At 38.8% G+C, this 26,401-nt stretch overlaps 1 protein-coding gene across 1 annotated transcript in view; it reads left to right on the top strand.

Moving 5' to 3' along the window:
• Nucleotides 1-20,891, top strand: part of LOC110442937 (5'-3' exoribonuclease 1-like) — a 60,080-nt gene extending 39,189 nt beyond the window's left edge. The window contains exons 32-42 of the mRNA XM_021486827.1: nucleotides 680-882; nucleotides 1,702-2,170; nucleotides 3,061-3,204; nucleotides 4,350-4,811; nucleotides 10,069-10,210; nucleotides 10,804-11,179; nucleotides 11,863-11,938; nucleotides 12,260-12,376; nucleotides 15,598-15,721; nucleotides 17,285-17,613; nucleotides 18,046-20,891. Of these exons, the coding sequence (XP_021342502.1) occupies nucleotides 680-882; nucleotides 1,702-2,170; nucleotides 3,061-3,204; nucleotides 4,350-4,811; nucleotides 10,069-10,210; nucleotides 10,804-11,179; nucleotides 11,863-11,938; nucleotides 12,260-12,376; nucleotides 15,598-15,721; nucleotides 17,285-17,613; nucleotides 18,046-18,390 (2,787 nt within the window). The 3' untranslated portion in view covers nucleotides 18,391-20,891. The remainder of the gene's footprint in view (nucleotides 1-679; nucleotides 883-1,701; nucleotides 2,171-3,060; nucleotides 3,205-4,349; nucleotides 4,812-10,068; nucleotides 10,211-10,803; nucleotides 11,180-11,862; nucleotides 11,939-12,259; nucleotides 12,377-15,597; nucleotides 15,722-17,284; nucleotides 17,614-18,045) is intronic.
• Nucleotides 20,892-26,401: the final 5,510 nt, after the last annotated feature.

The raw sequence follows: 26,401 nt of genomic DNA, 5'->3' as shown, positions 1-26,401 counted from the left end.
TTGTTTAAGGTGAGGTTACCTGTTGTTAAGTCAAACTTACCTGTTGTTCAAGGTGAAGTTACCTGTTGTTAAGTCAAACTTACCTGTTGTTTAAGGTAAGTGTACTTGTCATTTGAGGCTATCTGTTGTTCAATTAAAAGTTACTTTTGTTCAGAGCAAAGTAACATACTGTTCAGGTTAAAGTACTTGTTTTTAGGCAAATTGCCTGTTGATTGAGATAAATGTACCTGTTGTTGAGGTGAAGTAATCTGTTGTTTGAGGTTAATTTACCTGTTTGAAGTAATCTGTAGTCTGAACTAGATAGGCTATCAAAACATTATGCTCACCTTAGATTTAGAAAGACGAAAATCCATTAACTTAGAAAATATAGTTGCACTGAAAAAGATTTCATGGTTTTGTATTTCGTTATTTGGCATGACACAGTGTAGTACTTTTAATTGTTGATATTTTTTCTGATACACAGTTACCAATCAAAATTGTAATGTGAATGGAAGAATAAAAATTTAAAAAAATGATACAATCTGGACCACACATCCCATTTTCCTATTGTTTGCCTTTCACCATGGACAAGTCATTTCAGGATTAGCCCTACGCTACTTGCTGTACTAGTCAAAATTTGAACAACCTGTCTGCCCACAGATCTTATATATAAATCCAAATATTTTTGCCCGATTTTCAGCCAATGGTTGGGCAGGGGAACATGGTACCAGACCAGTCTGTGGAGTTCTACCTGTTTGACAGAGTAGCCAATGTACGTAAAGGCTATCCAGTACCGTTCGGTCTGAGGGGCACTGTCACCGGAGTCCATATTGAGGAGAAGGAAACGGACACTATATATGACATTGTGTTCGATGAAGAGTTCCCAGGCGGAATCACTCTTAGGTATGATTTTTATAGTTTCATAGTGCAATTATTTTGGATATATCGCTGTTAAGTTTTTACGAATAAAAGAAGAATAGAAAATAGTTAGTCCATGTACAAGGTAGGAACTCACCATCATGAACATCCACTGATTGATTGGAATTAAACTTGTATAAGGTAAACACTCACCAGTTAGAAACGTGCACTGATTGATTGGAATTAAACTTGTACAAGGTAAACACTCACCAGTTAGAAACATGCACTGATTGATTTGAATTAAACTTGTACAAGGTAAACACTCACCAGTTAGAAACATCCACTGATTGATTGGAATTAAACTTGTATAAGGTAAACACTCACCAGTTAGAAACATGCACTGATTGATGGGAGCCACTGTACAATGTTATTGAGGGACAACAACTAAGATATTGTTATGTAAATAACACCACATAGACGTCTTTAACAGACATCACAGAGAGCTTGCATTCATTAGTTTGGTTTATATTTCCTATAAATCAGTGATTTCTGTGACATCTGATAAACACGTTAATTTTGAAGTTTACTTTCAATGCATTCTTACCATTGTTATGAGTATGTAGCTTATTGCTCTTATAAAATGTTCTGTGTGCTTCTGGTAAACTTAAACTGCTTCATTAATGGTGGACAAAGGCAACATCAAAAACGGAGAAACAACACGCAATAAAAGTGTAAATTGAGATGACTCCGAACTCATTTTGTCTCTATCAGTTAGATAGTTCCAATCCTACAGCATTGTAGTGTGGAAATACGTCACCTTTTGCATGAGATTCCCAGTTGATGATTATAATTTATCCCTGCCAGGTGTTCGCCAGGTAAAGGCTACAGAATGCCTAAAGCAGCAATGATTAACTTATCTCACGGGGTAAGGAAGAATGAGAAAAAAACTGGAAAGGCAGCCGCCAATCAGGAGGCACTTACAAAATTTCTAAATAAAGCCTATCAGCAGTCCTTAAACAACAGGCAGCAGGACGTCCGACCCGGATCAAACAACAGGCAGCAGGACTTCCGACCCGGATCAAACAACAACAACAACATGTCTTATGCAGCAGCTAGTCAGGGAGGTAGAAGTGACAATCGCTATAGTAACCAGGAAAATTACAATGACAATAGATCCTATACAAAAGGAGAGAAACAGTATCAGAACTCTCGTGCAGAACAGGATAACAACTGGAGAGCCGGAAAGGATTCTAGACAAGACTTTAGGGGAGGTGCAAATAGGCAGGACAGCTACAGAAGGGAGGGAAGTAAAGACAACAGCCAACACTCACAGGTAGGTGTTAACAGGCAGGACAGCTACAGAAGGGAGGGAAGTAAAGACAACAGCCAACACTCACAGGTAGGTGTTAACAGGCAGGACAGCTACAGAAGGGAGGGAAGTAAAGACAACAGCCAACACTCACAGGTAGGTGTTAACAGGCAGGACAGCTACAGAAGGGAGGGAAGTAAAGACAACAGCCAACACTCACAGGTAGGTGTTAACAGGCAGGACAGCTACAGAAGGGAGGGAAGTAAAGACAACAGCCAACACTCACAGGTAGGTGTTAACAGGCAGGACAGCTACAGAAGGGAGGGAAGTAAAGACAACAGCCAACACTCACAGGTAGGTGTTAACAGGCAGGACAGCTACAGAAGGGAGGGAAGTAAAGACAACAGCCAACACTCACAGGTAGGTGTTAACAGGCAGGACGGCTACAGAAGGGAGGGAATTAAAGACAATAGCCAACACTCACAGGTAGGTGTTAACATTCAGGACACTATAGGAGTGAGGGATGTAAAAAAAACAGCCAACGTTCACAGGTGGGTGTTAATATTCAGGACAACTATAGGAGGGAGGTAAAGAAAACAGCCGACACTCACAGGTATGTGTGCAAATGCATGATACTTACATGGGGAGGGAAGTAAAAAGAGCAATAGCCAGCACTTACAGGTAGGTTTAAAAAGGCCAGGTAACTACAGGAGGGAGGAAGCCAACACTGAAAGATATAATTATGTGAAAAGTCAGAAAGTTACGTGGGGAGAGAATGAACTCAACGCCAAAGCTCACAAGTATAGGTAGGTCTTTAAATGCACGACAGCTACAGGAGGAAAAAAGTATGCTCCACTCCAGTATTTATTTCTAGAACAGCTCTAACACTAATTTATATGATCTGATTGTCACAGATGGAAACGCAGTCAGATTTACACTTGAAAAGCTTTAACCAAGAAGGAGGGGCATCATCCCCGAAGTTTGTCACTCCTAAGGTCAGCCAGTCTGGTAAACCGACACCGGGCAAGTGGGACGGGGCCAAAGGTCAAACAGGAAAGGTAAATTGTTGGATTTATGATCAAAGAAGTATTTTGTTCAAAATCTTATTGAATCACTTTATTTAATTAAAATGTTCACTTTTATAGGTGTCTTTTTTGGTCTTTTAAATATTTTTTGTTATCAAAAAACTAACAAAAATTGTTAAAAATTTAGTTGATTGTATTCTTGAATCCTAATAATAAATCAGGGTTGTCAACATTTAGCTTGTATTTAAACCAGTTACTCTATTGGGAAGACCTCAAACAAATTACAAAATTTAATAACTGAATGGTCAGACAGTTATTTATTCCATGTTTACCAAGGTTAGACCTTACTATAGATACTGTAGTTATACATCGATGGTAAGTGAGCACTAATTAATGTAAACAGTTCATTGCCCGAGCTGTTAATATATGGTACAGCACTTGATAGTAGAGATGCCCTCACAGCACAACCTTGACGGTAGTATTACGGTATGGCGTTGTCCGTCCATCCGTCTGGCGTAAACTTTGTTTGTCTGGCAATCTCCTTCTACATAATAATCATGATATGAAGTTCTGTCTCCCTTAAAAGAATTTTGATTCAACAATTTTTCCAAAAATTATTGCCCTTTGTTCATTTCAGTATTTGATTTTTGTCTGGAAATCTCCTCCTACATTTTTTTACGGATCTCTTTGAAACTTGGTATACTTTATAATCATGATTTGAAGTTGTGTTTCCCTTAAAAGAATTTTGATTCGCCGATTTTTGCAAAATGTATTGCCTTTTGTTCATTTCAGTATTTGATTTTTTGTCTGAAGATTTTCTCCTACATTTTTTATAGCATATCAGCTTACCACTCTTAGAATGATGCAGATCTTATTTCAATGTAAGAAAGTATATAACACTATATGGCATTCGACGGGCGTATTTTGTTCCGCCCCGCAGTACTCTTGTTGTTAATGACCAGTTACTAAAACTTGACTGCTTTCTTGGTCAGAAGACTTTTTGAGCAACTGGTTTATACTTCAAATAAAAAAACATGGTTTGACAACCCTAAAAGGATTTTTATTTTTTTAAAGTTCCGGACAAAATAAATTTTAGTTTTTGTGGACAATCTGATGAATCATGATAAAACACTGTCCACCAGTCTTCAGTAGCAATATATCTTCTCCTCCTTGGACAGGCTTTTGTGGAACCTCAGAACTCGGATTTCATTAATATGTGGCAAGAATTAAAATCTTCTGGGAACCACGATCAAACGTCGACATCAGGAACATCCCTCAGTGTGGCTGCAGCTGCCCTGGACAAACTGCCCAAGCCCTCTGTGCCGTGTGCAGAAGGTGAAAAACCCCTAGTAACTCTAGCAACAGACCATAAGGAGTCAGAACAGCCTCTAGTGACTCTAGCGACAGAAAATGAGGGGTCAGAACAACCCCTAGTGACTCTAGCAACAGACAATGAGGGGCCCAAGCTTAATTTGGAGAGCCTGTTTAGCCAGGCCAGCAAAGTGCAACAGAGTGTGGACAATGATCAATTCAGTGCAATGTTCAAATCTCTGGAGATATCTGGTCAGGATTCCACAGTTGCGGAGGATGGGTCAATTATAATTCGTAGCAAGAGTAAAAGTCCAGCCAGGGACGCTGATGTAAGTTATTTTTGTTTGGCAAAGTTTTGTTAAACTGGAGACTATTCCAGAGAGTACAGTATAGGAGGGTGGGGCGCCACGTTAAACTGGAGAGTATTCCAGAGTTTACAGTACAGGAGGGTGGGGCGCCACGTTAAACTGGAGACTATTCCAGAGAGTACAGTATAGGAGGGTGGGGCGCCACGTTAAACTGGAGAGTATCCCAGAGAGTACAGTATAGGAGGGTGGGGCGCCACGTTAAACTGGAGAGTATTCCAGAGAGTACAGTATAGGAGGGTGGGGCACCACGTTAAACTGGAGAGTATTCCAGAGTTTACAGTACAGGAGGGCGGGGCGCCACGTTAAACTGGAGACTATTCCAGAGAGTACCGTATAGGAGGGGGGGGCGCCACGTTAAACTGGAGAGTATTCCAGAGTTTACAGTATAGGAGGGTGGGGCGCCACGTTAAACTGGAGGGTATTCCAGAGGTTACAGTACAGGAGGGGGGGGCGCCACGTTAAACTGGAGACTATTCCAGAGAGTACCGTATAGGAGGGGGGGGCGCCACGTTAAACTGGATAGTATTCCAGAGTATACAGATTAGGAGGGTGGGGCGCCACGTTAAACTGGAGAGTATCCCAGAGAGTACAGTATAGGAGGGTGGGGCGCCACGTTAAACTGGAGACTGTTCCAGAGTGTACAGTATAGGAGGGTGGGTACCACTTTATGGTGGTGCATAATGCCGTTACGCTCTCAAATCAATTCAATGATAGTGATATAGAGACATGATACACATATATCATAATGCAAAGCTATAGCACAAGAATAAAAGTGAAAAACTTGTATGAAGTAAATAATGCAGAAATAAATTAGATAGTGTTTGTGTTATAGGCAGAATGAAATAGATACATAAAGTAGAAGCCAGGGTTGCTAAAGGTTTCATCCATTTACAGGTAGATCAGGCATCTGATTACTGTATACCAAGAGGGTTTGGCTCGGTCAAATAGTCACCCTTTGCTGATCAAATTCATGTTCAACCCTACTTAATTTTGCCCTTCACATATAATTACTATGCATTGTATGTTGTGTACAAATAGTATCTGTAATGACATTCGCTTTCATTAGGGAGGGCGAAAGGTACACAATTTAAGGTTTTCTTCATATGCCATGTTTAAAATTTTAAAATACTGTTGCACCCAAAATAATTGAATTGAATTTTAACTATCAGTTGCTTGATGAACGTGTAAATGGGTGGCAGCGCTAGCTACTCTGTGTTCTGGTGTATTTATTGGAGGGATTATCGTATATAGATGTTTTATATGTGTTATTATAAATAAAAATTGTCCACTGGTTTAGAGACCAGCAGAAACAGTACTACACTATAATTGACAGTGTAGAGTTGGGACACCTCAGATGAAAAGTCAAGGTTACTTAAGTCATATCCGATTCAGACCTCAATATACAGAGAATGTAGCAATGTTTTAATTTCTCCTAGAGAATGTAGCGATGATTTAATTTCTCCTGAGAATGTAACAATGATTTAATTTCTCCTAGAGCATGTAGCAATGATTGAATTTCTCCTAGAGAATGTAGCAATGATTTAAGTTCTCCTGAGAATGTAGCAATGATTTAATTTCTCCTAGAGAATGTAGCAATGATTTAATTTCTCCTGGAGAATGTAGCAATGATTTAATTTCTCCTAGAGGATGTAGCAATGATTTAATTTCTCCTGGAGAATGTAGCAATGATCTAATTTCTCCTAGAGAATGTAGCAATAATCTAATATCTCCTAGAGAATGTAGCAATGATTAAATTTCTCCTAGAGAATGTAGCAATTATTTAATTTCTCCTAGAGAATGTAGTAATGATTTGATTTCTCCTAGAGAATGTAGCAATAATCTAATTTCTCCTAGAGAATGTAGCAATGATTAAATTTCTCCTAGAGAATGTAGCAATGATTTTATTTCTCCTAGAGAATGTGGCAATGACTTAATTTCTCCTAGAGAATGTAGTAATGATTTGATTTCTCCTAGAGAATGTAGCAATGATTTAATTTCTCCTAGAGTATGTAGCAATGATTTAATTTCTCCTAAAGAATGTAGCAATGATCTAATTTCTCCTAGAGAATGTTGTAATGATTTAGTTTCTCCTAGAGAATGTAGCAATGTTTTGATTTCTCCTAGAGAATGTAGCAATGTTTTGATTTCTCCTAGAGAATGTAGCAATGATTCAATTTCTCCTAGAGCAAAATGATTTAATTTCTCCTAGAGCAAAATGATTCAATTTCTCCTAGAGCAAAATGATTTAATTTCTCCTAGAGCAAAATGATTCAATTTCTCCTAGAGCAAAATGATTTAATTTCTCCTAGAGCAAAATGATTCAATTTCTCCTAGAGCAAAATGATTTAATTTCTCCTTGAGAATGTAGCAATGATTTAAGTTCTCCTGAGAATGTAGCAATGATTTAATTTCTCTTATTTAATTTCTCCTAGAGAATGTAGTAATGATTTGATTTCTCCTAGAGAATGTAGCAATGATTAAATTTCTCCTAGAGAATGTAGCAATAATCTAATATCTCCTAGAGAATGTAGCAATGATTTAATTTCCCCTAGAGAATGTAGCAATGATTGAATTTCTCCTAGAGAATGTAGCAATGTTTTAATATCTCCTAGAGAATGTAGCAATGATTTAATTTCTCCTGGAGAATGTAGCAATGATTTAATTTCTCCTAGAGTATGTAGCAATGATTTAATTTCTCCTAGAGGATGTAGCAATGATTTAATTTCTCCTAGAGTATGTAGCAATGATTTAATTTCTCCTAAAGAATGTAGCAATGATTTAATTTCTCCTAAAGAATGTAGCAATGATTTAATTTCTCCTAGAGGATGTAGCAATGATTTAATTTCTCCTAGAGGATGTAGCAATGATTTAATTTCTCCTAGAGTATGTAGCAATGATTTAATTTCTCCTAAAGAATGTAGCAATGATTTAATTTCTCCTAAAGAATGTAGCAATGATTTAATTTCTCCGAGAGAATGTAGCAATGATTTAATTTCTCCTAGAGGATGTAGCAATGATTTAATTTCTCCTAGAGGATGTAGCAATGATTTAATTTCTCCTAAAGAATGTAGCAATGATTTAATTTCTCCTAGAGGATGTAGCAATGATTTAATTTCTCCTGGAGAATGTAGCAATGATCTAATTTCTCCTAGAGAATGTGGCAATGATTAAATTTCTCCTAGAGAATGTAACAATAATCTAATTTCTCCTAGAGAATGTAGTAATGATTTGATTTCTCCTAGAGAATGTAGCAATAATCTAATATCTCCTAGAGAATGTAGCAATGATTTTATTTCTCCTAGAGAATGTATCAATAATCTAATATCTCCTAGAGAATGTAGCAATGATTTAATTTCTCCTAAAGAATGTAGCAATGATTTAATTTCTCCTAGAGTATGTAGCAATGATTTAATTTCTCCTAGAGGATGTAGCAATGATTTAATTTCTCCTAGAGTATGTAGCAATGATTTAATTTCTCCTAGAGGATGTAGCAATGATTTAATTTCTCCTAGAGTATGTAGCAATGATTTAATTTCTCCTGGAGAATGTAGCAATGATCTAATTTCTCCTAGAGAATGTTGTAATGATTTAGTTTCTCCTAGAGAATGTAGCAATGTTTTAATTTCTCCTAGAGAATGTAGCGATGATTTAATTTCTCCTGAGAATGAAACAATGATTTAATTTCTCCTAGAGCATGTAGCAATGATTGAATTTCTCCTAGAGAATGTAGCAATGATTTTATTTCTCCTAGAGAATGTGGCAATGATTTAATTTCTCATAGAGAATGTAGCAATGATTCAATTTCTCCTAGAGCAAAATGATTTAATTTCTCCTTGAGAATGTGGCAATGATTTAATTTCTCATAGAGAATGTAGCAATGATTCAATTTCTCCTAGAGCAAAATGATTTAATTTCTCCTAGAGCAAAATGATTCAATTTCTCCTAGAGCAAAATGATTTAATTTCTCCTAGAGCAAAATGATTCAATTTCTCCTAGAGCAAAATGATTTAATTTCTCCTAGAGCAAAATGATTCAATTTCTCCTAGAGCAAAATGATTTAATTTCTCCTAGAGCAAAATGATTCAATTTCTCCTAGAGCAAAATGATTTAATTTCTCCTTGAGAATGTAGCAATGATTTAAGTTCTCCTGAGAATGTAGCAATGATTTAATTTCTCCTAAAGAATGTAGCAATGATTTAATTTCTCCTAGAGTATGTAGCAATGATTTAATTTCTCCTAGAGGATGTAGCAATGATTTAATTTCTCCTAGAGTATGTAGCAATGATTTAATTTCTCCTAGAGGATGTAGCAATGATCTAATTTCTCCTAGAGAATGTAGCAATGATTAAATTTCTCCTAGAGAATGTAGCAATAATCTAATTTCTCCTAGAGAATGTAGCAATGATTTGATTTCTCCTAGAGAATGTAGCAATAATCTAATATCTCCTAGAGAATGTAGCAATGATTTAATTTCTCCTAGAGAATGTAGCAATGATCTAATTTCTCCTAGAGAATGTAGCAATGATTTAATATCTCCAAGAGAATGTAGCAATGATCTAATTTCTCCTAGAGAATGTAGCAATGATTTAATTTCTCCTAGAGCAAAATGATTCAATTTCTCCTAGAGCAAAATTTCTCCTTGAGAATGTAGCAATGATTTAATATCTCCTAGAGAATGTAGCAATGATTTAATTTCTCCTAGAGAATGTAGCAATGATTTAATTTCTCCTAGAGAATGTAGGAATGATTTAATTTCTCCTAGAGAATGTAGCAATGATTTAATTTCTCCTAGAGAATGTAGCAATGTTTTAATTTCTCCAAGAGAATGTAGCAATGATTTAATTTCTCCTAGAGAATGATTTAATTTCTCCTAGAGAATGTAGCAATGATTTAATTTCTCCTAGAGAATGTAGCAATGTTTTAATTTCTCCAAGAGAATGTAGCAATGATTTAATTTCTCCTAGAGAATGTAGCAATGATTTAATTTCTCCTAGAGAATGTAGCAATGATTTAATTTCTCCTAGAGAATGTTGCAATGATTTAATTTCTCCTAGAGAATGTAGCAATGATTTAATTTCTCCATTAAGCCTGGCCTCTGGCTGCCATGTTAAACAGTATGTACACTTTTAAAATAATTATTTGTTTGAATGGAATAAGTTATAAAAAAGTCTTTTATACATGTATATTGAACAACACCTTTTTCTTGTTTTGTATGTAGGCTGAAATCAAACAAATGTTGAACATTGGTTTGGTGAAAACATCACTGGAGCCTGGACCTGGGAAACAGGAAGCTGATACAACAGCGCCACCTAGTGCTAAAAACTATGGGAGACAGATGTCCGTTCAGGAATTATTTGATGGTATGGACTGAAAACTTGTAAAGAACAATTGGAATTCTAAGGGATAGTTTCTAAACATTTTTCTGATCTGATCCATACAAATAAATATTTGTATCCAAGCAGATAGGCTTGGCTGATCTTACCTGCAGAATGGTGTCTATTCTTCACACTTTTGAGTCAGATCTTATCCACAAATTTAAGCAGATGGTACATGTTAACTCATGCAGTGCTGTATAATAAGGATAAGAAGTTCTGTTCAGACATCCCGTTAACAGGAAGCATTTTGTCTCTTGTATGCTGTAATGGCTGTAATTATATAGAGACTCACTCATGTGCATAGACAGTTCACAAGCAACATTCAATATATTGTGGTTGTCAGGGTTGGTCACCCTGCAATGTATCAGAAAATATGTCTTGGTCCGTTTTCATGAAAATGTTGTCATGCTCAAGGATGAATTCTGAGTTTTTATGTGGACTGCAAATGTAATATTGCTGGAAAAAAATGTTTTTATCAAATCCTTTAAATATTGTAGAAAATGAAGATTTACTCCTTGAGCCTAAACATCTAAACCAGTTTACTGATTGATAAAGCCTTTCAAATACATGTGTTTCAGGTGTGATGCAGCCAGCTAAGCATGTAGCGACAGCCGAGGTAAAACAGGAGACAGTCACTGGTGATGACTCCCACAAATCTGACCCCCGACCCCAGGGATCGACAAGTTCCAGCCAAGCTTCCACTTCAATGTCCAACCCACCCACAGGGGCCTACACAAGTCCCAATGTATCCATGCCCCCAGGAATGGTTCATCCTTACCCTCCACCATTACAGGTTCCACCCCCAGCCATGATGCAGCATCAGATGACTAGTCAGCCCCAGCAACAGTCTCCACGGTACCAGACCCAGTCCAGGGGACCCCCACCTGGTCTTCAGATAGCCCCACAGTTCAGAGGTCATCACCAAGGAAACCAACAACAGAAACCAGCACGAAGGTAGGAGAGCTAGGAGGTATTAGGACAGCCATGTGGAGAAACTGTAGAGTGGGTATCCATGTTAAGATGTTTCTCAATTTCAACAAAACGGGGAACATTTCTAAGGACAAGCCTGAAAAGCCTCAAGCTTGGAAGTTTGCTTGTTTTTTTTCGGGTTTTTTTGTAGAGAAACTACAAAAATTAAAACAGTATGCAGTTTAGCTATTCTAAAAATAAGTTTGTAATTAAGAAGTTTCCTGATCAGTGAAACAAGGATCATCACTCTTTCTGAAAACAAGACTATTTTGAGAATCATCTGGAATGTCTTCAGGATCTGGACTTGAGAGGTTCTTAAACGATGAAAATGTTTCTGTGTGAATAGTATTGGGCTACAGTTCTTCAACCTGTTCAATGTGCTGAAATGTTCTTGTTGACAGTAGTATTTTTAGTGTGTCAATGCATTATGACAGTGTGTCATTATGTTCCTGAGATATTTCAGTTCACTGACACTGTTGTTTACAACTTATACAGCCTTAAATCTACATGGTATACCAGGATAATATCATTGGTAATACGTTCAGATAGTAACATGGCAATGCTATTATGTCAACAGTTAGACATTTTGACATGATTGTATCCCATATGAACATATTTATCAACTAGCTTTTCCAAGGTAGTGAGAGTGATACTTGTTCTGTCCCCAGGAACCCAGTGCTGGAGTTAATTAACTGGAGTAAGATGATGGGTCTACAGGAACCGAAATACGATTTTGGTGGCAAGGTATGTATTAAAAAACAGGATAGAGAACAAAACTTAAAACAAAAACATATACTCCAATTTTTTTCTCTCAATTCAAATATTATTATTGTATCCAAAAAAGTGTATTGCTTTGGAGGACAGTTATACACAAATTCACTAAATACTTAAACACTGAATGTTTTAGCAAATGTTGTTATGGTCCTATAACACACATTGCTATTGATGACAAACTTTATACAGCCCGGTAGGCTCATAACAACATTTGCCTTCTTAATGCATTGTAATGGAAGGATGCAGAGCAAATGTAAATATAAAATAATGGAACTAAGTTGTTGATTTCAGCCTGGGTCCTTCGTCTGTGTAGTAACTCTCTCCAATGGACATAGGTTCATGGGGTCAAAAACAAGGAGTAAAGAAGAGGCAGCTGAAAGTGCTGCTGGTGTAATGCTTGTTCACTTGGTAAGTGTTTGTGATGGGATTATCTCCCTTTGTTGTGATTCATAGACTTCCCTTAAAAGATGATTGATATTTTCACATCAATTCTACATTTTTCACTTAAATATACGTAAATTTGGGACTGTAAAACCTTAACTGGCTTTGAAGATGTTAGAAAATGTCGGCAAAATCCATTTGTATGATTCAGAAACATATTTCTGTTCTGTAAAGTAGAGATGCATTTTGTTGCCAGAACACGATATATAGGCATATATAGAGGGATCTCTGTCTGTTTTTATCTTCCTTATTTTGTTAGGTGTTCACTTCCAGTGTCGGTTGTCGAAAATAACTGCCAAGCTAATGACTGTGTTTATTTATATACAAATCTTGTCGGTTGCACCTTGACAGATTCTGATGACTGAGTTTGGCTTTGGTCTTATAAATAACTTACACACTAGATGCTACATAGCATTTCTGCAGAGAATGATGGGTTTCTTAGGTCAAATGCAAGTTCAGTTACTTAATGTGAGTTCTTTCTTTTGAAAGATTGAAAATTAACTACAAGAGTTAGATTTACATAATCAACAATGTGTAAGACTTTGACTAAGGTGACAAGTTTACATTCAAAATTGGCACTGCCAGGTTTACAGCTCCTAACCCAGATTTTGTTTCAGATGATTTTGTGACATTATTTTGTATTGAATTATTAGTACTGAGTGGTTGTAAACTTGTCAAATTGAAGCCATCATCACTGTACTGTCCTATATCTTAGATGGGTAGTAGTGCCAGAGGAACCTACAGAGCATAAGTATCGAGTAGCCATGTTCCCTAGTTCAGAAACAGCAAAATTACACAAGGTGATAATCGTACGATAAACAGGGGCTTATTATGGTAGAAATGAAGCTAATATACTGACACATCGGGATAAACAGAAAATACATTCTTTGTACTTTACATTGTATACTATTCTCAGCATTTATCCTTATTTATTGAATACAGCTGTATTGTGTGTATACAAGGGCTGCAATACAGCTGTATTGTGTGTATACTAGAGCTGTAACACAGCTGTATTGTGTGTATACTAGGGCTGTAACACAGCTGTATTGTGTGTATCCTAGGGCTGTAACACAGCTGTATTGTGTGTATACAAGGGCTGCAATACAGCTGTATTGTGTGTATTCTAGGGCTGTAACACAGCTGTATTGTGTGAATACAAGGGCTGTAACACAGCTGGATTGTGTGTATACTAGGGCTGTAACACAACTGTATTGTGTGTATACTAGGGCTGTAATACAACTGTATTGTGTGAATACTAGGGCTGCAACAATACATTAATATTAACACAGCTGTATTGTGTGTATACTATGGCTGTAACACAGCTGTATTGTGTGTATACAAGGGCTGTAATACAGCTGTATTGTGTGTATACTAGAGCTGTAACCCAGCTGTATTGTGTGTATACTAGGGCTACAATACAGCTGTATTGTGTGTATACTAGACCTGTAACACAGCTGTATTGTGTGTATACAAGGGTTGTAACACAGCTGTATTGTGTGTATACAAGGGCTGTAACACAGCTGTATTGTGTGAATACAAGGGCTGTAACACAGCTGGATTGTGTGTATACTAGGGCTGTAACACATCTGTATTGTGTGTATACTATGGCTGTAACACAGTTGTATTGTGTGTATACTAGGGCTGTAAAACAGCTGTATTGTGTGTATACTAGGCCTGTAACACAGTTGTATTGTGTGTATACTAGGGCTGTAACACAGGTGTATTGTGTGTATACTAGGGCTGTAATACAGCTGTATTGTGTTTATACTAGGGCTGCAATACAGCTGTATTGTGGGTATACTAGGGCTGCAATACAGCTGTATTGTGGGTATACTAGGGCTGCAATACAGCTGTATTGTGTGTATACTAGACCTGTAACACAGCTGTATTGTGTGTATACGAGGGCTGTAACACAGCTGTATTGTGTGAATACAAGGGCTGTAACACAGCTGGATTGTGTGTATACTAGGGCTGTAACACAGCTGGATTGTGTGTATACAAGGGCTGTAACACAGCTGTATTGTGTGAATACAAGGGCTGTAACACAGCTGGATTGTGTGTATACAAGGGCTGTAACACAGCTGTATTGAGTGTATACTAGGGCTGTAACACAGCTGTATTATGTGTATACTAGGGCTGTAACACAGCTGAATTGTGTGTATACTAGGCCTGTAACACAGTTGTATTGTGTGTATACTAGGGCTGCAATACAGCTTTATTGTGTGTATACTAGGGCTGTAACACAGCTGGATTGTGTGTATACTAGGGCTGTAACACAGCTGAATTGTGTGTATACTAGGCCTGTAACACAGCCGTATTGTGTGTATACTAGGGCTGTAACACATCTGTATTGTGTGTATACTATGGCTGTAACTCAGCTGTATTGTGTGTATACTAGGCCTGTAACACAGATGTATTGTGTGTATACTAGGGCTGTAACACAACTGTATTGTGTGTATACTAGGGCTGCAACACAGCTGTATTGTGTGTATACTAGGGATGTAACACAGCTGTATTGTGTGTATACAAGGGCTGCAATACAGCTGTATTGTGGGTATACTAGGGCTGCAATACAGCTGTATTGTGTGTATTCTAGGGCTGTAACACATCTGTATTGTGTGTATACTATGGCTGTAACACAGCTGTATTGTGTGTATACTAGGGCTGTAATACAACTGTATTGTGTGTATACTAGGGCTGCAACAATACATTAATATGACAATACGTATCACAATACTGTGGTCACGATACGATACCTATCACAATACTGTGGTCCCGATACAATACATATCACAATACTGTGGTCCGATAGAAATGCGTATCACGATACATATAGTAATAAGCAAAATGAAAAGATATGTTGCAAATCTTTAATGATAATATTACAACAGGAAACAAGAGTTGGTCCAGACTTTAAATATGCACACAGCTCACGTCTTTCGCCGTACATGTGGAATGGAGCTGTCACTTGCCAATTGGGAACAGATACTTGGGAACAAATATGAGTAGAGTGAATTCAGGAAGAGCAAAATCTGAAACAACAGGGAAAGACAATGTTGGTGTATCGTGACCTCCCATTGTGTATCAGAGTATCGTGATATATCGTGGCAGCCCTAGTGTATACAATCTGATATTTTATGTCTCTGACTGATCGTCTGTTTAGTGACACCTGTATTTATTTTATCCAGATGCCTCCTCAAGCCATGCACCCTTTGATGGCACCAAGGGCGTTCGGTGGGATGCCAGCCCAGATGATGCAGCACCCTCAGTTCTCCTCACCAAACTCTGCCTTCAAACCTGTCTCACCTAAAGGTTTGTGATCTGCATGTTACATATGTGATGGGAAGGTTCAAATGAAAAAGGCCAGTTCAAATAAAAATAATTAATGAAAACCTGCAGCAGGGCAGAGCAGGCCTATTTTTCCACAGACTTGTAAAGGGGTAGGGAAAGATAGCAAAATATTGGGATAATGCACATTAAGCCCCAAAAAATGTGTGTTTCCTTTTACTGCTTGAAAAACTGCCCGTAGGTATTTGAAAAAAAAAATGCTTGTTTTAAACATTTCGATTATCACATATTGAGCAGGGAATGGTTTATATACCTGTATTAGGTACGATTAAGTATCACATGTGTGAATTGTGAAATGTTTAGTATGCTGAACATCAAAGGTTGTATCAGGACATATATGTTGTTTGAATTTTTGAAACAACAGTCTTTCATTTTTGTTCGTTTTCAATCTCAGGACTATGGGTGGTGACCTTAGTTGGTATGTTGCATATTTAATTTCATTTTCCCCGTTGAGCCACCTGATCCCATCTCTTCATCACATTTCCCATAGTTTTTGTGTCGCCTGCAAAAAGCTAGTGACACATAGGTATTGCTTTGTCGGCGGCGTCGGCGTCGGCGTCCGAACAGAGGTTTTCGTGCGATAACTTGAGTTTCCTTGGGCCGATCAAACTCAAACTACATGCAGTGCTTCCTTACCAAAAGTGCTTGCTTGGGATTGCTTTTCAGGTCCGCAGGTCAATGGTCAAGGTTACTGTTACTATAAATAGAAACTTCACTAAAACTGTATACTGGACGGCTTCGATCTACCACTTGACCCACCGTGTATACCTCTGAAATGCCGTCTTACTCCAAATGTTATTGACAACACTAGCTGTTTAACATCATAATCCACAAGTTTATTCATTTATTTATGGGAAACCATCCGACAAATCTTTCAAATTAAACTTGGAATTGAGACAATGAGTATCCATAGCAAGTTCCTTAAATTCTGCCCAGAATAACAGATTATATAACAAAATGATGCCATCCAAAAACAATCTATGATTATTTCTTACTTTTAACATTATTTCTTGAAATGAAAGGTGTATCTATTTCTTCGTAATCTCCCAGCTTCCTGCGCAGGCGACACATCCACTTTCGTGGATTTCTTGTTTATTAATTCATGTGTGTATGTTAATTGCTAAGTCCTGTTCTGTTACAATAAAATATAAACTCATCGCCGTCCTTTCTGTTGGACACTATCCTGGAAGCTGAGAGTACCATGTTATTTTAAGCATTTAGAGAAATACAGAAAGAAAAAGTAAAGTTAGATGAGAACCTGTGTTTGTGAAATGCAGTATGCCTTTACTGCACTTTTATGACACTTTGAACTTGACATTTGACCCTTGACCTTGAAAATCTAATCAGACCTGAACTTATTTGATATGTATATATTCATATTTGATGTTCAAATTTCAGGTTGTTCTTGTACCCCCTTACTCTGTTTATCTGCTCAGCAATCAGTTTGTTTCCTGAAATGAAACAAAAAATTAAATTGTGAACAAAAAGAGAATTTATACACACATACCTATTTTATTTCATATTCAGAATTTATTGAACAACCTAGAGGTCATCATGCACAACCACCCAACTATCGTGGAAACCAATCAGCCAATCAGTATTCAGATAACAGATACCATCAACAGCAGCACCAGACACATTCTCACTATCATGATAGCCGAGGGCAGCACCAGACAGCCAATCAATATCAAGATAACAGAAACAACAACCAAGGACCCAATCAGGGTCCATATCAGGGCAATACGGCACAAAGACAACAGCAGAAATTCTCGCCCAATCAGAGAGCGGATAACAAAGTCTTCAGTGACAGCAAAGACGCCTCTCCTCCAAAATCCAATCCGTTTGTACCTATGCAGGTAATGGGATGATAACAAATGGCCATTTACTGTGTTCCACAATAAATTTGTAGTAGTGCTTTATTGAAAATAAATTAAAATCATATCTAGAGCTATTTTCAACTTAAGGAAGTTTGTAAATCTTTAAATGTATGTTTTAAATAGAAAATGACAAATGTAGCATGTCTTTAGTCTGGTATTATTTTTTACATCAAAGTCCAGGCTACCAGAATCATAAGTTTTTCTACTCTATCAGATGGTAAGACTTAAATACATCACTAGTACTCTTAGGAGAAGTTTTAAAATGTGTTTCAATGTGTTTAAGCTGGAAATTGTTGACCAAAACAAATCTGTTACTGGCAATAAGACACATGAAGGTACTTTAGCCGGGTGTTCTGTGTACTGTAACATACTGTTGCTAGGTGACGAGACATATCTTTGCATTGTTTCTAGGTCACCCGTAAAACCCCAAGTAAGCGACGGGAATCAGAAAGTAGAGACAGTAACGGACAGGTAATTGACACAAGTCCAAGATCAGATGTTAGTCTAAGGTCAGATGGGGAAGGCAGCAGGCACGAACCCCACAACACGGCCCGCGACTTGTTTGGTGGTAAACCTCAGAAGCCCATGTCTTCTGCACAGGAGCCGCAAGGTGTAACGTCAGCGTTAAACGGACAGATTCCAAGGGAAGTAACTCCCGCTAAATCTCCACGACAAAGCCACCAGCCATCAAAATCTCCCGGGCAGCAACAGAAACGTCGACCCAGAATGGCTGCCAAGTTCAACATGGCTCAATAAGATATCTGGATGAACAAGACCTGAAATCAGAGTTTTTTAGAGACAAATATTAGATTTTTTAACGGGAGACTCGTGTGAATGTTGTGATGACATTAGTATGTTGTGATCATTTGTGCTGATACTATTGGATCATGTGGAGGTGTGGAGGTAGGAAGGTGTGTTCCATATCATTTGTATGCTGATAAAATTGTTATTTTCCTCTTATGCAGCATAATTGTATACTTATTTTCAAGAAGGTATACTGTGTGCCCTCTACAATCATTGATAGGAAATCTCATGGCCCCATGACATACTCTAGCTTTGATAAAATTGAATGTTTATTCTTGTTGGTAACAACTCTATGGGTGTTCTGACGTACAGCGACGTAAGGGTATTCATGTTGGTAACAACTCTATGGGTATTCTGACGTACAGCGACGTAACAGTATTCATGTTGAATAACCATGGAATAATCTTTAAAAAAAATTCACAGTGCAAATGGAAGACACAATCAATATAATGCTACTGTGGAATTGGCTGTGTTAGGTAACAACTGAGTATTGACCTAATTATCACTGGGTAATCACGGTCTACAGGTGTGCTGCGTACCTTCAGTACATAAGTACCTTGATTTGTATTGTATGTTGTTATATTCTGTTTTTTCATGGAATGCACATCCTGGTGCATACGTGAAGTGTGTTTGCCATATTTTATGATAATATTAGACATAATTTTCACTGAAAAATCCGGAGATGCAAATATTGCTGATAAGGGCATATTAAACTAGTTTTTATCATGTAACAGATTATATGACATGTTTTATTTTATTAACGAAATCAACATGAATTGTTTCAAGTCAAGTATGCAGAGGTGTACTGTGATAATAGTGTGTAGTTTTATGAGATGAAATTATTTCTAATGTTTACATTTTACTGTGTACTTGTATATAACATTGTTGTGAATCTGCCCCTTTCTCTTCACTTTCATTGTTCAGAACCTGTAAGTTCATCTTTTACTCTCTGTGCTTCAATTATTTTTGGCAAAATTGATTACAAAAAGATATAAGGAATCAACATTGTTTCATTGACTTAGTTATTAAAAGTTTAATGGTCCGTTATCACAGAATGGGTCAGTAAGGCTAATAACTTCAGTTCACATTTTTCTATCTTTCCAATTTTTACCAACTAGAACAACAGTCCAAAATGGTGATACGGTTTATTTGGTTAGTCATCACTAGGTGTGAAGAAAAGTTCATGATTTCATTCAATACTTCAGAAAAAAGTCCTTCAAAAAGACATCAATAAAAAATTATGAAAAATACCATGTGAAAACTTTTAGTTGAGTACAATTTTAATACTTCTATGCTTCACTGATGAAAATGGTCGGAAAGTGATTGGTTTGGTTACATCTCAGTATGATTAAATATATTACCGTTCAGAGGATTTACTGCCAAGATTTGTATGACTAGCTGTATGTAGACAAGGTAAGAATTCTTGGTCAACGTCGGATGTCTCTACATCAGTAAGACACTACCCCATAGTTTATGTTTCTGTTAAATCAGTACTGTGATTGGTCAGTAGTAGTATTACATAGTAAAGACAGTGGCTAAAGTACCGGTAATCCACGTTTTTCTAAAAGGAAAACATTCGTAGTACAGATGCCTCCTGTTTTATCATTGTAAATATACATAAATATATATCAGTCTTTGTGCAGGGTGACATGTTATGGGGAATATCCCCAGACTATATTCATCCTAAAAATGATCTAGATATTGGTTTAGTCATTCACCCTGACACTGGGTTGTTGCTAAGTGAGTGATCTTGACCCCAGTATTTGTCCTCACCTTAGATATATGACCTTGCTTCGTTTTAACTGGATTTGTGATATGGATGATCCAGTTGATGAATTTTAACAGAGGTTAACACCTGTCCTCTACTGTGTGGTTCTGTTAGGTGTGCATGTGAAACTACATGCTTTTATGAGGTTGATATACATGTATGTAAATAAAATTTATAGACATTTTCAGATGTGTGTTAAGTTTCTCTTTCGAATAAAACAAGAAGATAATTCTATGTAAAAATAAAAAATGATTCAACATAAGTGACGCTGGAGAGGGTCAAGGTCATTCGTTTGAACCAAAGCCTATTGGTTATTCAGAAAAAGTTGTTATACTTCATTCATGAACATGTACCATGTACAATTTTTATCGATTTGTGATGGTTATCTCCCATGTATTGTAAAATTCACAAGACATAAGAACATTTAATGGAAGCGTCCTTACCACCTCTAAAGATACGGGGCGTCCTTACCACGTCATCTAAAGATATGGGGCGTCCTTACCACTTCTAAAGATATTGGGGGTCCTTACCACGTCTAAAGATATTGGGGCGTCCTTACCACGTCTAAAGATATGGGGCGTTCTTACCACGTCTAAAGAAATTGACATAACAATCTATTTTCTATAGACAATTTTATTTGTTTCTAAAATTTGTGATTTTTTTTATTAAAAACTGAATATTTGTTTATGTTGTTCAAGAGACAATTTTTTTTTGTCCTACACATTTCTCAATATCATAGAGATGAAATTGGGCATATGAGCAAAAAGACTGAAAATATGGTTACACCAAAGGATCAAACTAATCTTCAAACTCCGGGGGTGCAGAGAGCAAACGTTAGCATAACCCCTGGAGTATCCAGGATGATAGCGAACGTTAGCATAACCCCTGGAGTATCGAGGATGAGAGCGAACGTTAGCATAACCCCTGGAGTATGGAGGATGAGAGTGAACGTTCGCATAACCCCTGGAGTATGGAGGATGAGAGTGAACGTTCGCATAACCCCTGGAGTATGGAGGATGAGAGTGAACGTTAGCATAACCCCTGGAGTATGGAGGATGAGAGTGAACGTTAGCATAACCCCTGGAGTATGGAGGATGAGAGTGAACGTTAGCATAACCCCTGGAGTATGGAGGATGAGAGTGAACGTTAGCATAACCCCTGGAGTATGGAGGATGAGAGTGAACGTTAGCATAACCCCTGGAGTATGGAGGATGAGAGTGAACGTTAGCATAACCCCTGGAGTATGGAGGATGAGAGTGAACGTTAGCATAACCCCTGGAGTATGGAGGATGAGAGTGAACGTTAGCATAACCCCTGGAGTATGGAGGATGAGAGTGAACGTTAGCATAACCCCTGGAGTATGGAGGATGAGAGTGAACGTTAGCATAACCCCTGGAGTATGGAGGATGAGAGTGAACGTTAGCATAACCCCTGGAGTATGGAGGATGAGAGTGAACGTTAGCATAACCCCTGGAGTATGGAGGATGAGAGTGAACGTTAGCATAACCCCTGGAGTATGGAGGATGAGAGTGAACGTTAGCATAACCCCTGGAGTATGGAGGATGAGAGTGAACGTTAGCATAACCCCTGGAGTATGGAGGATGAGAGTGAACGTTAGCATAACCCCTGGAGTATGGAGGATGAGAGTGAACGTTAGCATAACCCCTGGAGTATGGAGGATGAGAGTGAACGTTAGCATAACCCCTGGAGTATGGAGGATGAGAGTGAACGTTAGCATAACCCCTGGAGTATGGAGGATGAGAGTGAACGTTAGCATAACCCCTGGAGTATGGAGGATGAGAGTGAACGTTAGCATAACCCCTGGAGTATGGAGGATGAGAGTGAACGTTAGCATAACCCCTGGAGTATGGAGGATGAGAGTGAACGTTAGCATAACCCCTGGAGTATGGAGGATGAGAGTGAACGTTAGCATAACCCCTGGAGTATGGAGGATGAGAGTGAACGTTAGCATAACCCCTGGAGTATGGAGGATGAGAGTGAACGTTAGCATAACCCCTGGAGTATGGAGGATGAGAGTGAACGTTAGCATAACCCCTGGAGTATGGAGGATGAGAGTGAACGTTAGCATAACCCCTGGAGTATGGAGGATGAGAGTGAACGTTAGCATAACCCCTGGAGTATGGAGGATGAGAGTGAACGTTAGCATAACCCCTGGAGTATGGAGGATGAGAGTGAACGTTAGCATAACCCCTGGAGTATGGAGGATGAGAGTGAACGTTAGCATAACCCCTGGAGTATGGAGGATGAGAGTGAACGTTAGCATAACCCCTGGAGTATGGAGGATGAGAGTGAACGTTAGCATAACCCCTGGAGTATGGAGGATGAGAGTGAACGTTAGCATAACCCCTGGAGTATGGAGGATGAGAGTGAACGTTAGCATAACCCCTGGAGTATGGAGGATGAGAGTGAACGTTAGCATAACCCCTGGAGTATGGAGGATGAGAGTGAACGTTAGCATAACCCCTGGAGTATGGAGGATGAGAGTGAACGTTAGCATAACCCCTGGAGTATGGAGGATGAGAGTGAACGTTAGCATAACCCCTGGAGTATGGAGGATGAGAGTGAACGTTAGCATAACCCCTGGAGTATGGAGGATGAGAGTGAACGTTAGCATAACCCCTGGAGTATGGAGGATGAGAGTGAACGTTAGCATAACCCCTGGAGTATGGAGGATGAGAGTGAACGTTAGCATAACCCCTGGAGTATGGAGGATGAGAGTGAACGTTAGCATAACCCCTGGAGTATGGAGGATGAGAGTGAACGTTAGCATAACCCCTGGAGTATGGAGGATGAGAGTGAACGTTAGCATAACCCCTGGAGTATGGAGGATGAGAGTGAACGTTAGCATAACCCCTGGAGTATGGAGGATGAGAGTGAACGTTAGCATAACCCCTGGAGTATGGAGGATGAGAGTGAACGTTAGCATAACCCCTGGAGTATGGAGGATGAGAGTGAACGTTAGCATAACCCCTGGAGTATGGAGGATGAGAGTGAACGTTAGCATAACCCCTGGAGTATGGAGGATGAGAGTGAACGTTAGCATAACCCCTGGAGTATGGAGGATGAGAGTGAACGTTAGCATAACCCCTGGAGTATGGAGGATGAGAGTGAACGTTAGCATAACCCCTGGAGTATGGAGGATGAGAGTGAACGTTAGCATAACCCCTGGAGTATGGAGGATGAGAGTGAACGTTAGCATAACCCCTGGAGTATGGAGGATGAGAGTGAACGTTAGCATAACCCCTGGAGTATGGAGGATGAGAGTGAACGTTAGCATAACCCCTGGAGTATGGAGGATGAGAGTGAACGTTAGCATAACCCCTGGAGTATGGAGGATGAGAGTGAACGTTAGCATATCCCCTGGAGTATCCAGGATGATAGTGAACGTTAGCATAACCCGTGGAGTATGGAGGATGAGAGTGAACGTTAGCATATCCTCTGGAGTATCCAGGATGAGAGTGAACGTTAGCATAACCCCTGGAGTATCCAGGATGATAGCGAACGTTAGCATAACCCCTGGAGTATGGAGGATGAGAGTGAACGTTAGGATATCTCCTGGAGTATCGAGGATGCCGAATGTCAGACTGAATGTATAAGACTTCAATACGTGGAGTATGGAGGATGAGAGTGAACGTTAGCAGATCCTCTGGAGTATCCAGGATGAGAGTGAACGTTAGCATAACCCCTGATGAGAGCGAACGTTAGCATAACCCCTGGAGTATCGTGGATGAGAGTGAACGTTAGCATAACCCCTGGAGTATGGAGGATGAGAGCGAACGTTAGCATATCCCCTGGAGTATGGAGGATGAGAGCGATCGTTAGCATAACCCCTGGAGTATGGAGGATGAGAGCGAACGTTAGCATAACCCCTGTAGTATGGAGGATGAGAGTGAACGTTAGCATATCGCCTGGAGTATGGAGGATGAGAGCGAACGTTAGCATAACCCCTGTAGTATGGAGGATGAGAGTGAACGTTAGCATATCGCCTGGAGTATGGAGGATGAGAGCGAACGTTAGCATATCCCCTGGAGTATCCAGGATGATAGTGAACGTTAGCATAACCCGTGGAGTATGGAGGAGGAGAGTGAACGTTAGCATATCCCCTGGAGTATGGAGGATGAGAGCGAACGTTAGCATATCCCCTGGAGTATGGAGGATGATAGTGAACGTTAGCATATCCCCTGGAGTATGGAGGATGAGAGCGAACGTTAGCATATCCCCTGGAGTATCCAGGATGAGAGTGAACGTTAGCATAACCCCTGGAGTATGGAGGATGAGAGCGAACGTTAGCATATCCCCTGGAGTATGGAGGATGAGAGTAACGTTAGCATATCCCCTGGAGTATCCAGGATGAGAGTGAACGTTAGCATATCCCCTGGAGCATGGAGGATGAGAGTGAACGTTAGCATATCCCCTGGAGTCTGGAGGATGAGAGTGAACGTTAGCATAACCCCTGGAGTATCGAGTATGAGAGCGAACGTTAGCATAACCCCTGGAGTATCGTGGATGAGAGTGAACGTTAGCATAACCCCTGGAGTATCGAGTATGAGAGCGAACGTTAGCATAACCCCTGGAGTATCGTGGATGAGAGTGAACGTTAGCATAACCCCTGGAGTATCGAGGATGAGAGCGAACGTTAGCATAACCCCCGGAGTATGGAGGATGAGAGTGAACGTTAGCATATCTCCTGGAGTATCGAGGATGCCGAATGTCAGACTGAATGTATAAGACTTCAATACGTGGAGTATGGAGGATGAGAGTGAACGTTAGCATATCGCCTGGAGTATGGAGGATGAGAGCGAACGTTAGCATAACCCCTGTAGTATGGAGGATGAGAGTGAACGTTAGCATATCGCCTGGAGTATGGAGGATGAGAGCGAACGTTAGCATAACCCCTGTAGTATGGAGGATGAGAGTGAACGTTAGCATATCTCCTGGAGTATCGAGGATGCCGAATGTCAGACTGAATGTATAAGACTTCAATAAGTTGATTTCATTTTTAAGCAAACACGGTACGAGAACTAATATGTTACCAAGGATGGTGAAAAATGGTGTGCAACATATGGCGAGGACACAGGGTTTAAGAGAAAGGAAAAAGGTGCAATGGTATTAAGATAGTTACACATCATTGAATATACATATGTAAACACATAACTTCCGTCTATGACGCCTCGTCCCTTCCTTTCCGTCTATGTAAAACAAGGTCTGTGCTTACAATGTCAAGACTAGAATTAGACATGTATAACGTATAGAGAAGTTAACTGTTTCATTGTTAACATCTGATGGGTCTCGATGTTCATTGTTTCTGGACCATGTTGAACATATATACAAGGAATTGCAGTGATACTCAAATCAAACGTTTTTTAGTCACATTTTCTCATGGAAATGAAATGATACGTATCACGAGTGTCAAATAGGAAATTGAATTTTTCAGTACAAAATTGATTATGTTGAATTTAACTAATTGTGACTTGTAACTTCCTCGTACGAATGTATCGGTAAGGCGACTCACGTTCTCTAACTCTAGTGTCAGTTGTTCGTTCATAAACGAAAAAGACATGTAATTCACGTTCACAAGGTAGTTCAATACGTAATTCAATACTTACCAAATCCTTTGAACTTTCCCACAAACTCAAAAACAACGCCGCGAGAAATCAAAGCCGGTTACCTACATTTATAAACAAAATGTTTAAAAAGATACATTGTTTGTTCAAAAAGATACATTGTTTATAAACAGCGTATGAAGTAAAGATACTTAAGCATTGAACTGTTTTTGTATGGTATTTATGATCTATTTGAATGACACAGCTTTGCAAGCAAACAACATAATGCGCGCTAGCCCATTATGAGTTGTTTGCTTCCAAACCTGTGTCATTCAAATAGATCATAAATCCCATACAAAAACAGTTCAATACTTATATTTACGTTATCTCTGCCTCTTATGTTCTTTTTTAACTTATAATTTATATTTAAAATTAAAATGCCCGCCTTATCGACAGTCCACACAATTTCGTTCAATAGTTTGAACAGCGTATTGTGGCGTGCTGATTGGCGAACAAAGTTGTACTTTGAAATTTTAACAAACACTTCAATTTTATTCCACAATTCAGTATCAATACAATTGCGTATGATATGTCTATAGTGTGATTTAATTTTAGCAATAGAACTCTGAGC

Source organism: Mizuhopecten yessoensis, unplaced genomic scaffold, assembly GCF_002113885.1.
Source record: "Mizuhopecten yessoensis strain PY_sf001 unplaced genomic scaffold, ASM211388v2 scaffold716313, whole genome shotgun sequence".
In the NCBI taxonomy this organism is placed as follows: domain Eukaryota; kingdom Metazoa; phylum Mollusca; class Bivalvia; order Pectinida; family Pectinidae; genus Mizuhopecten; species Mizuhopecten yessoensis.
This window is presented reverse-complemented; position numbering and strand designations above follow the sequence as displayed.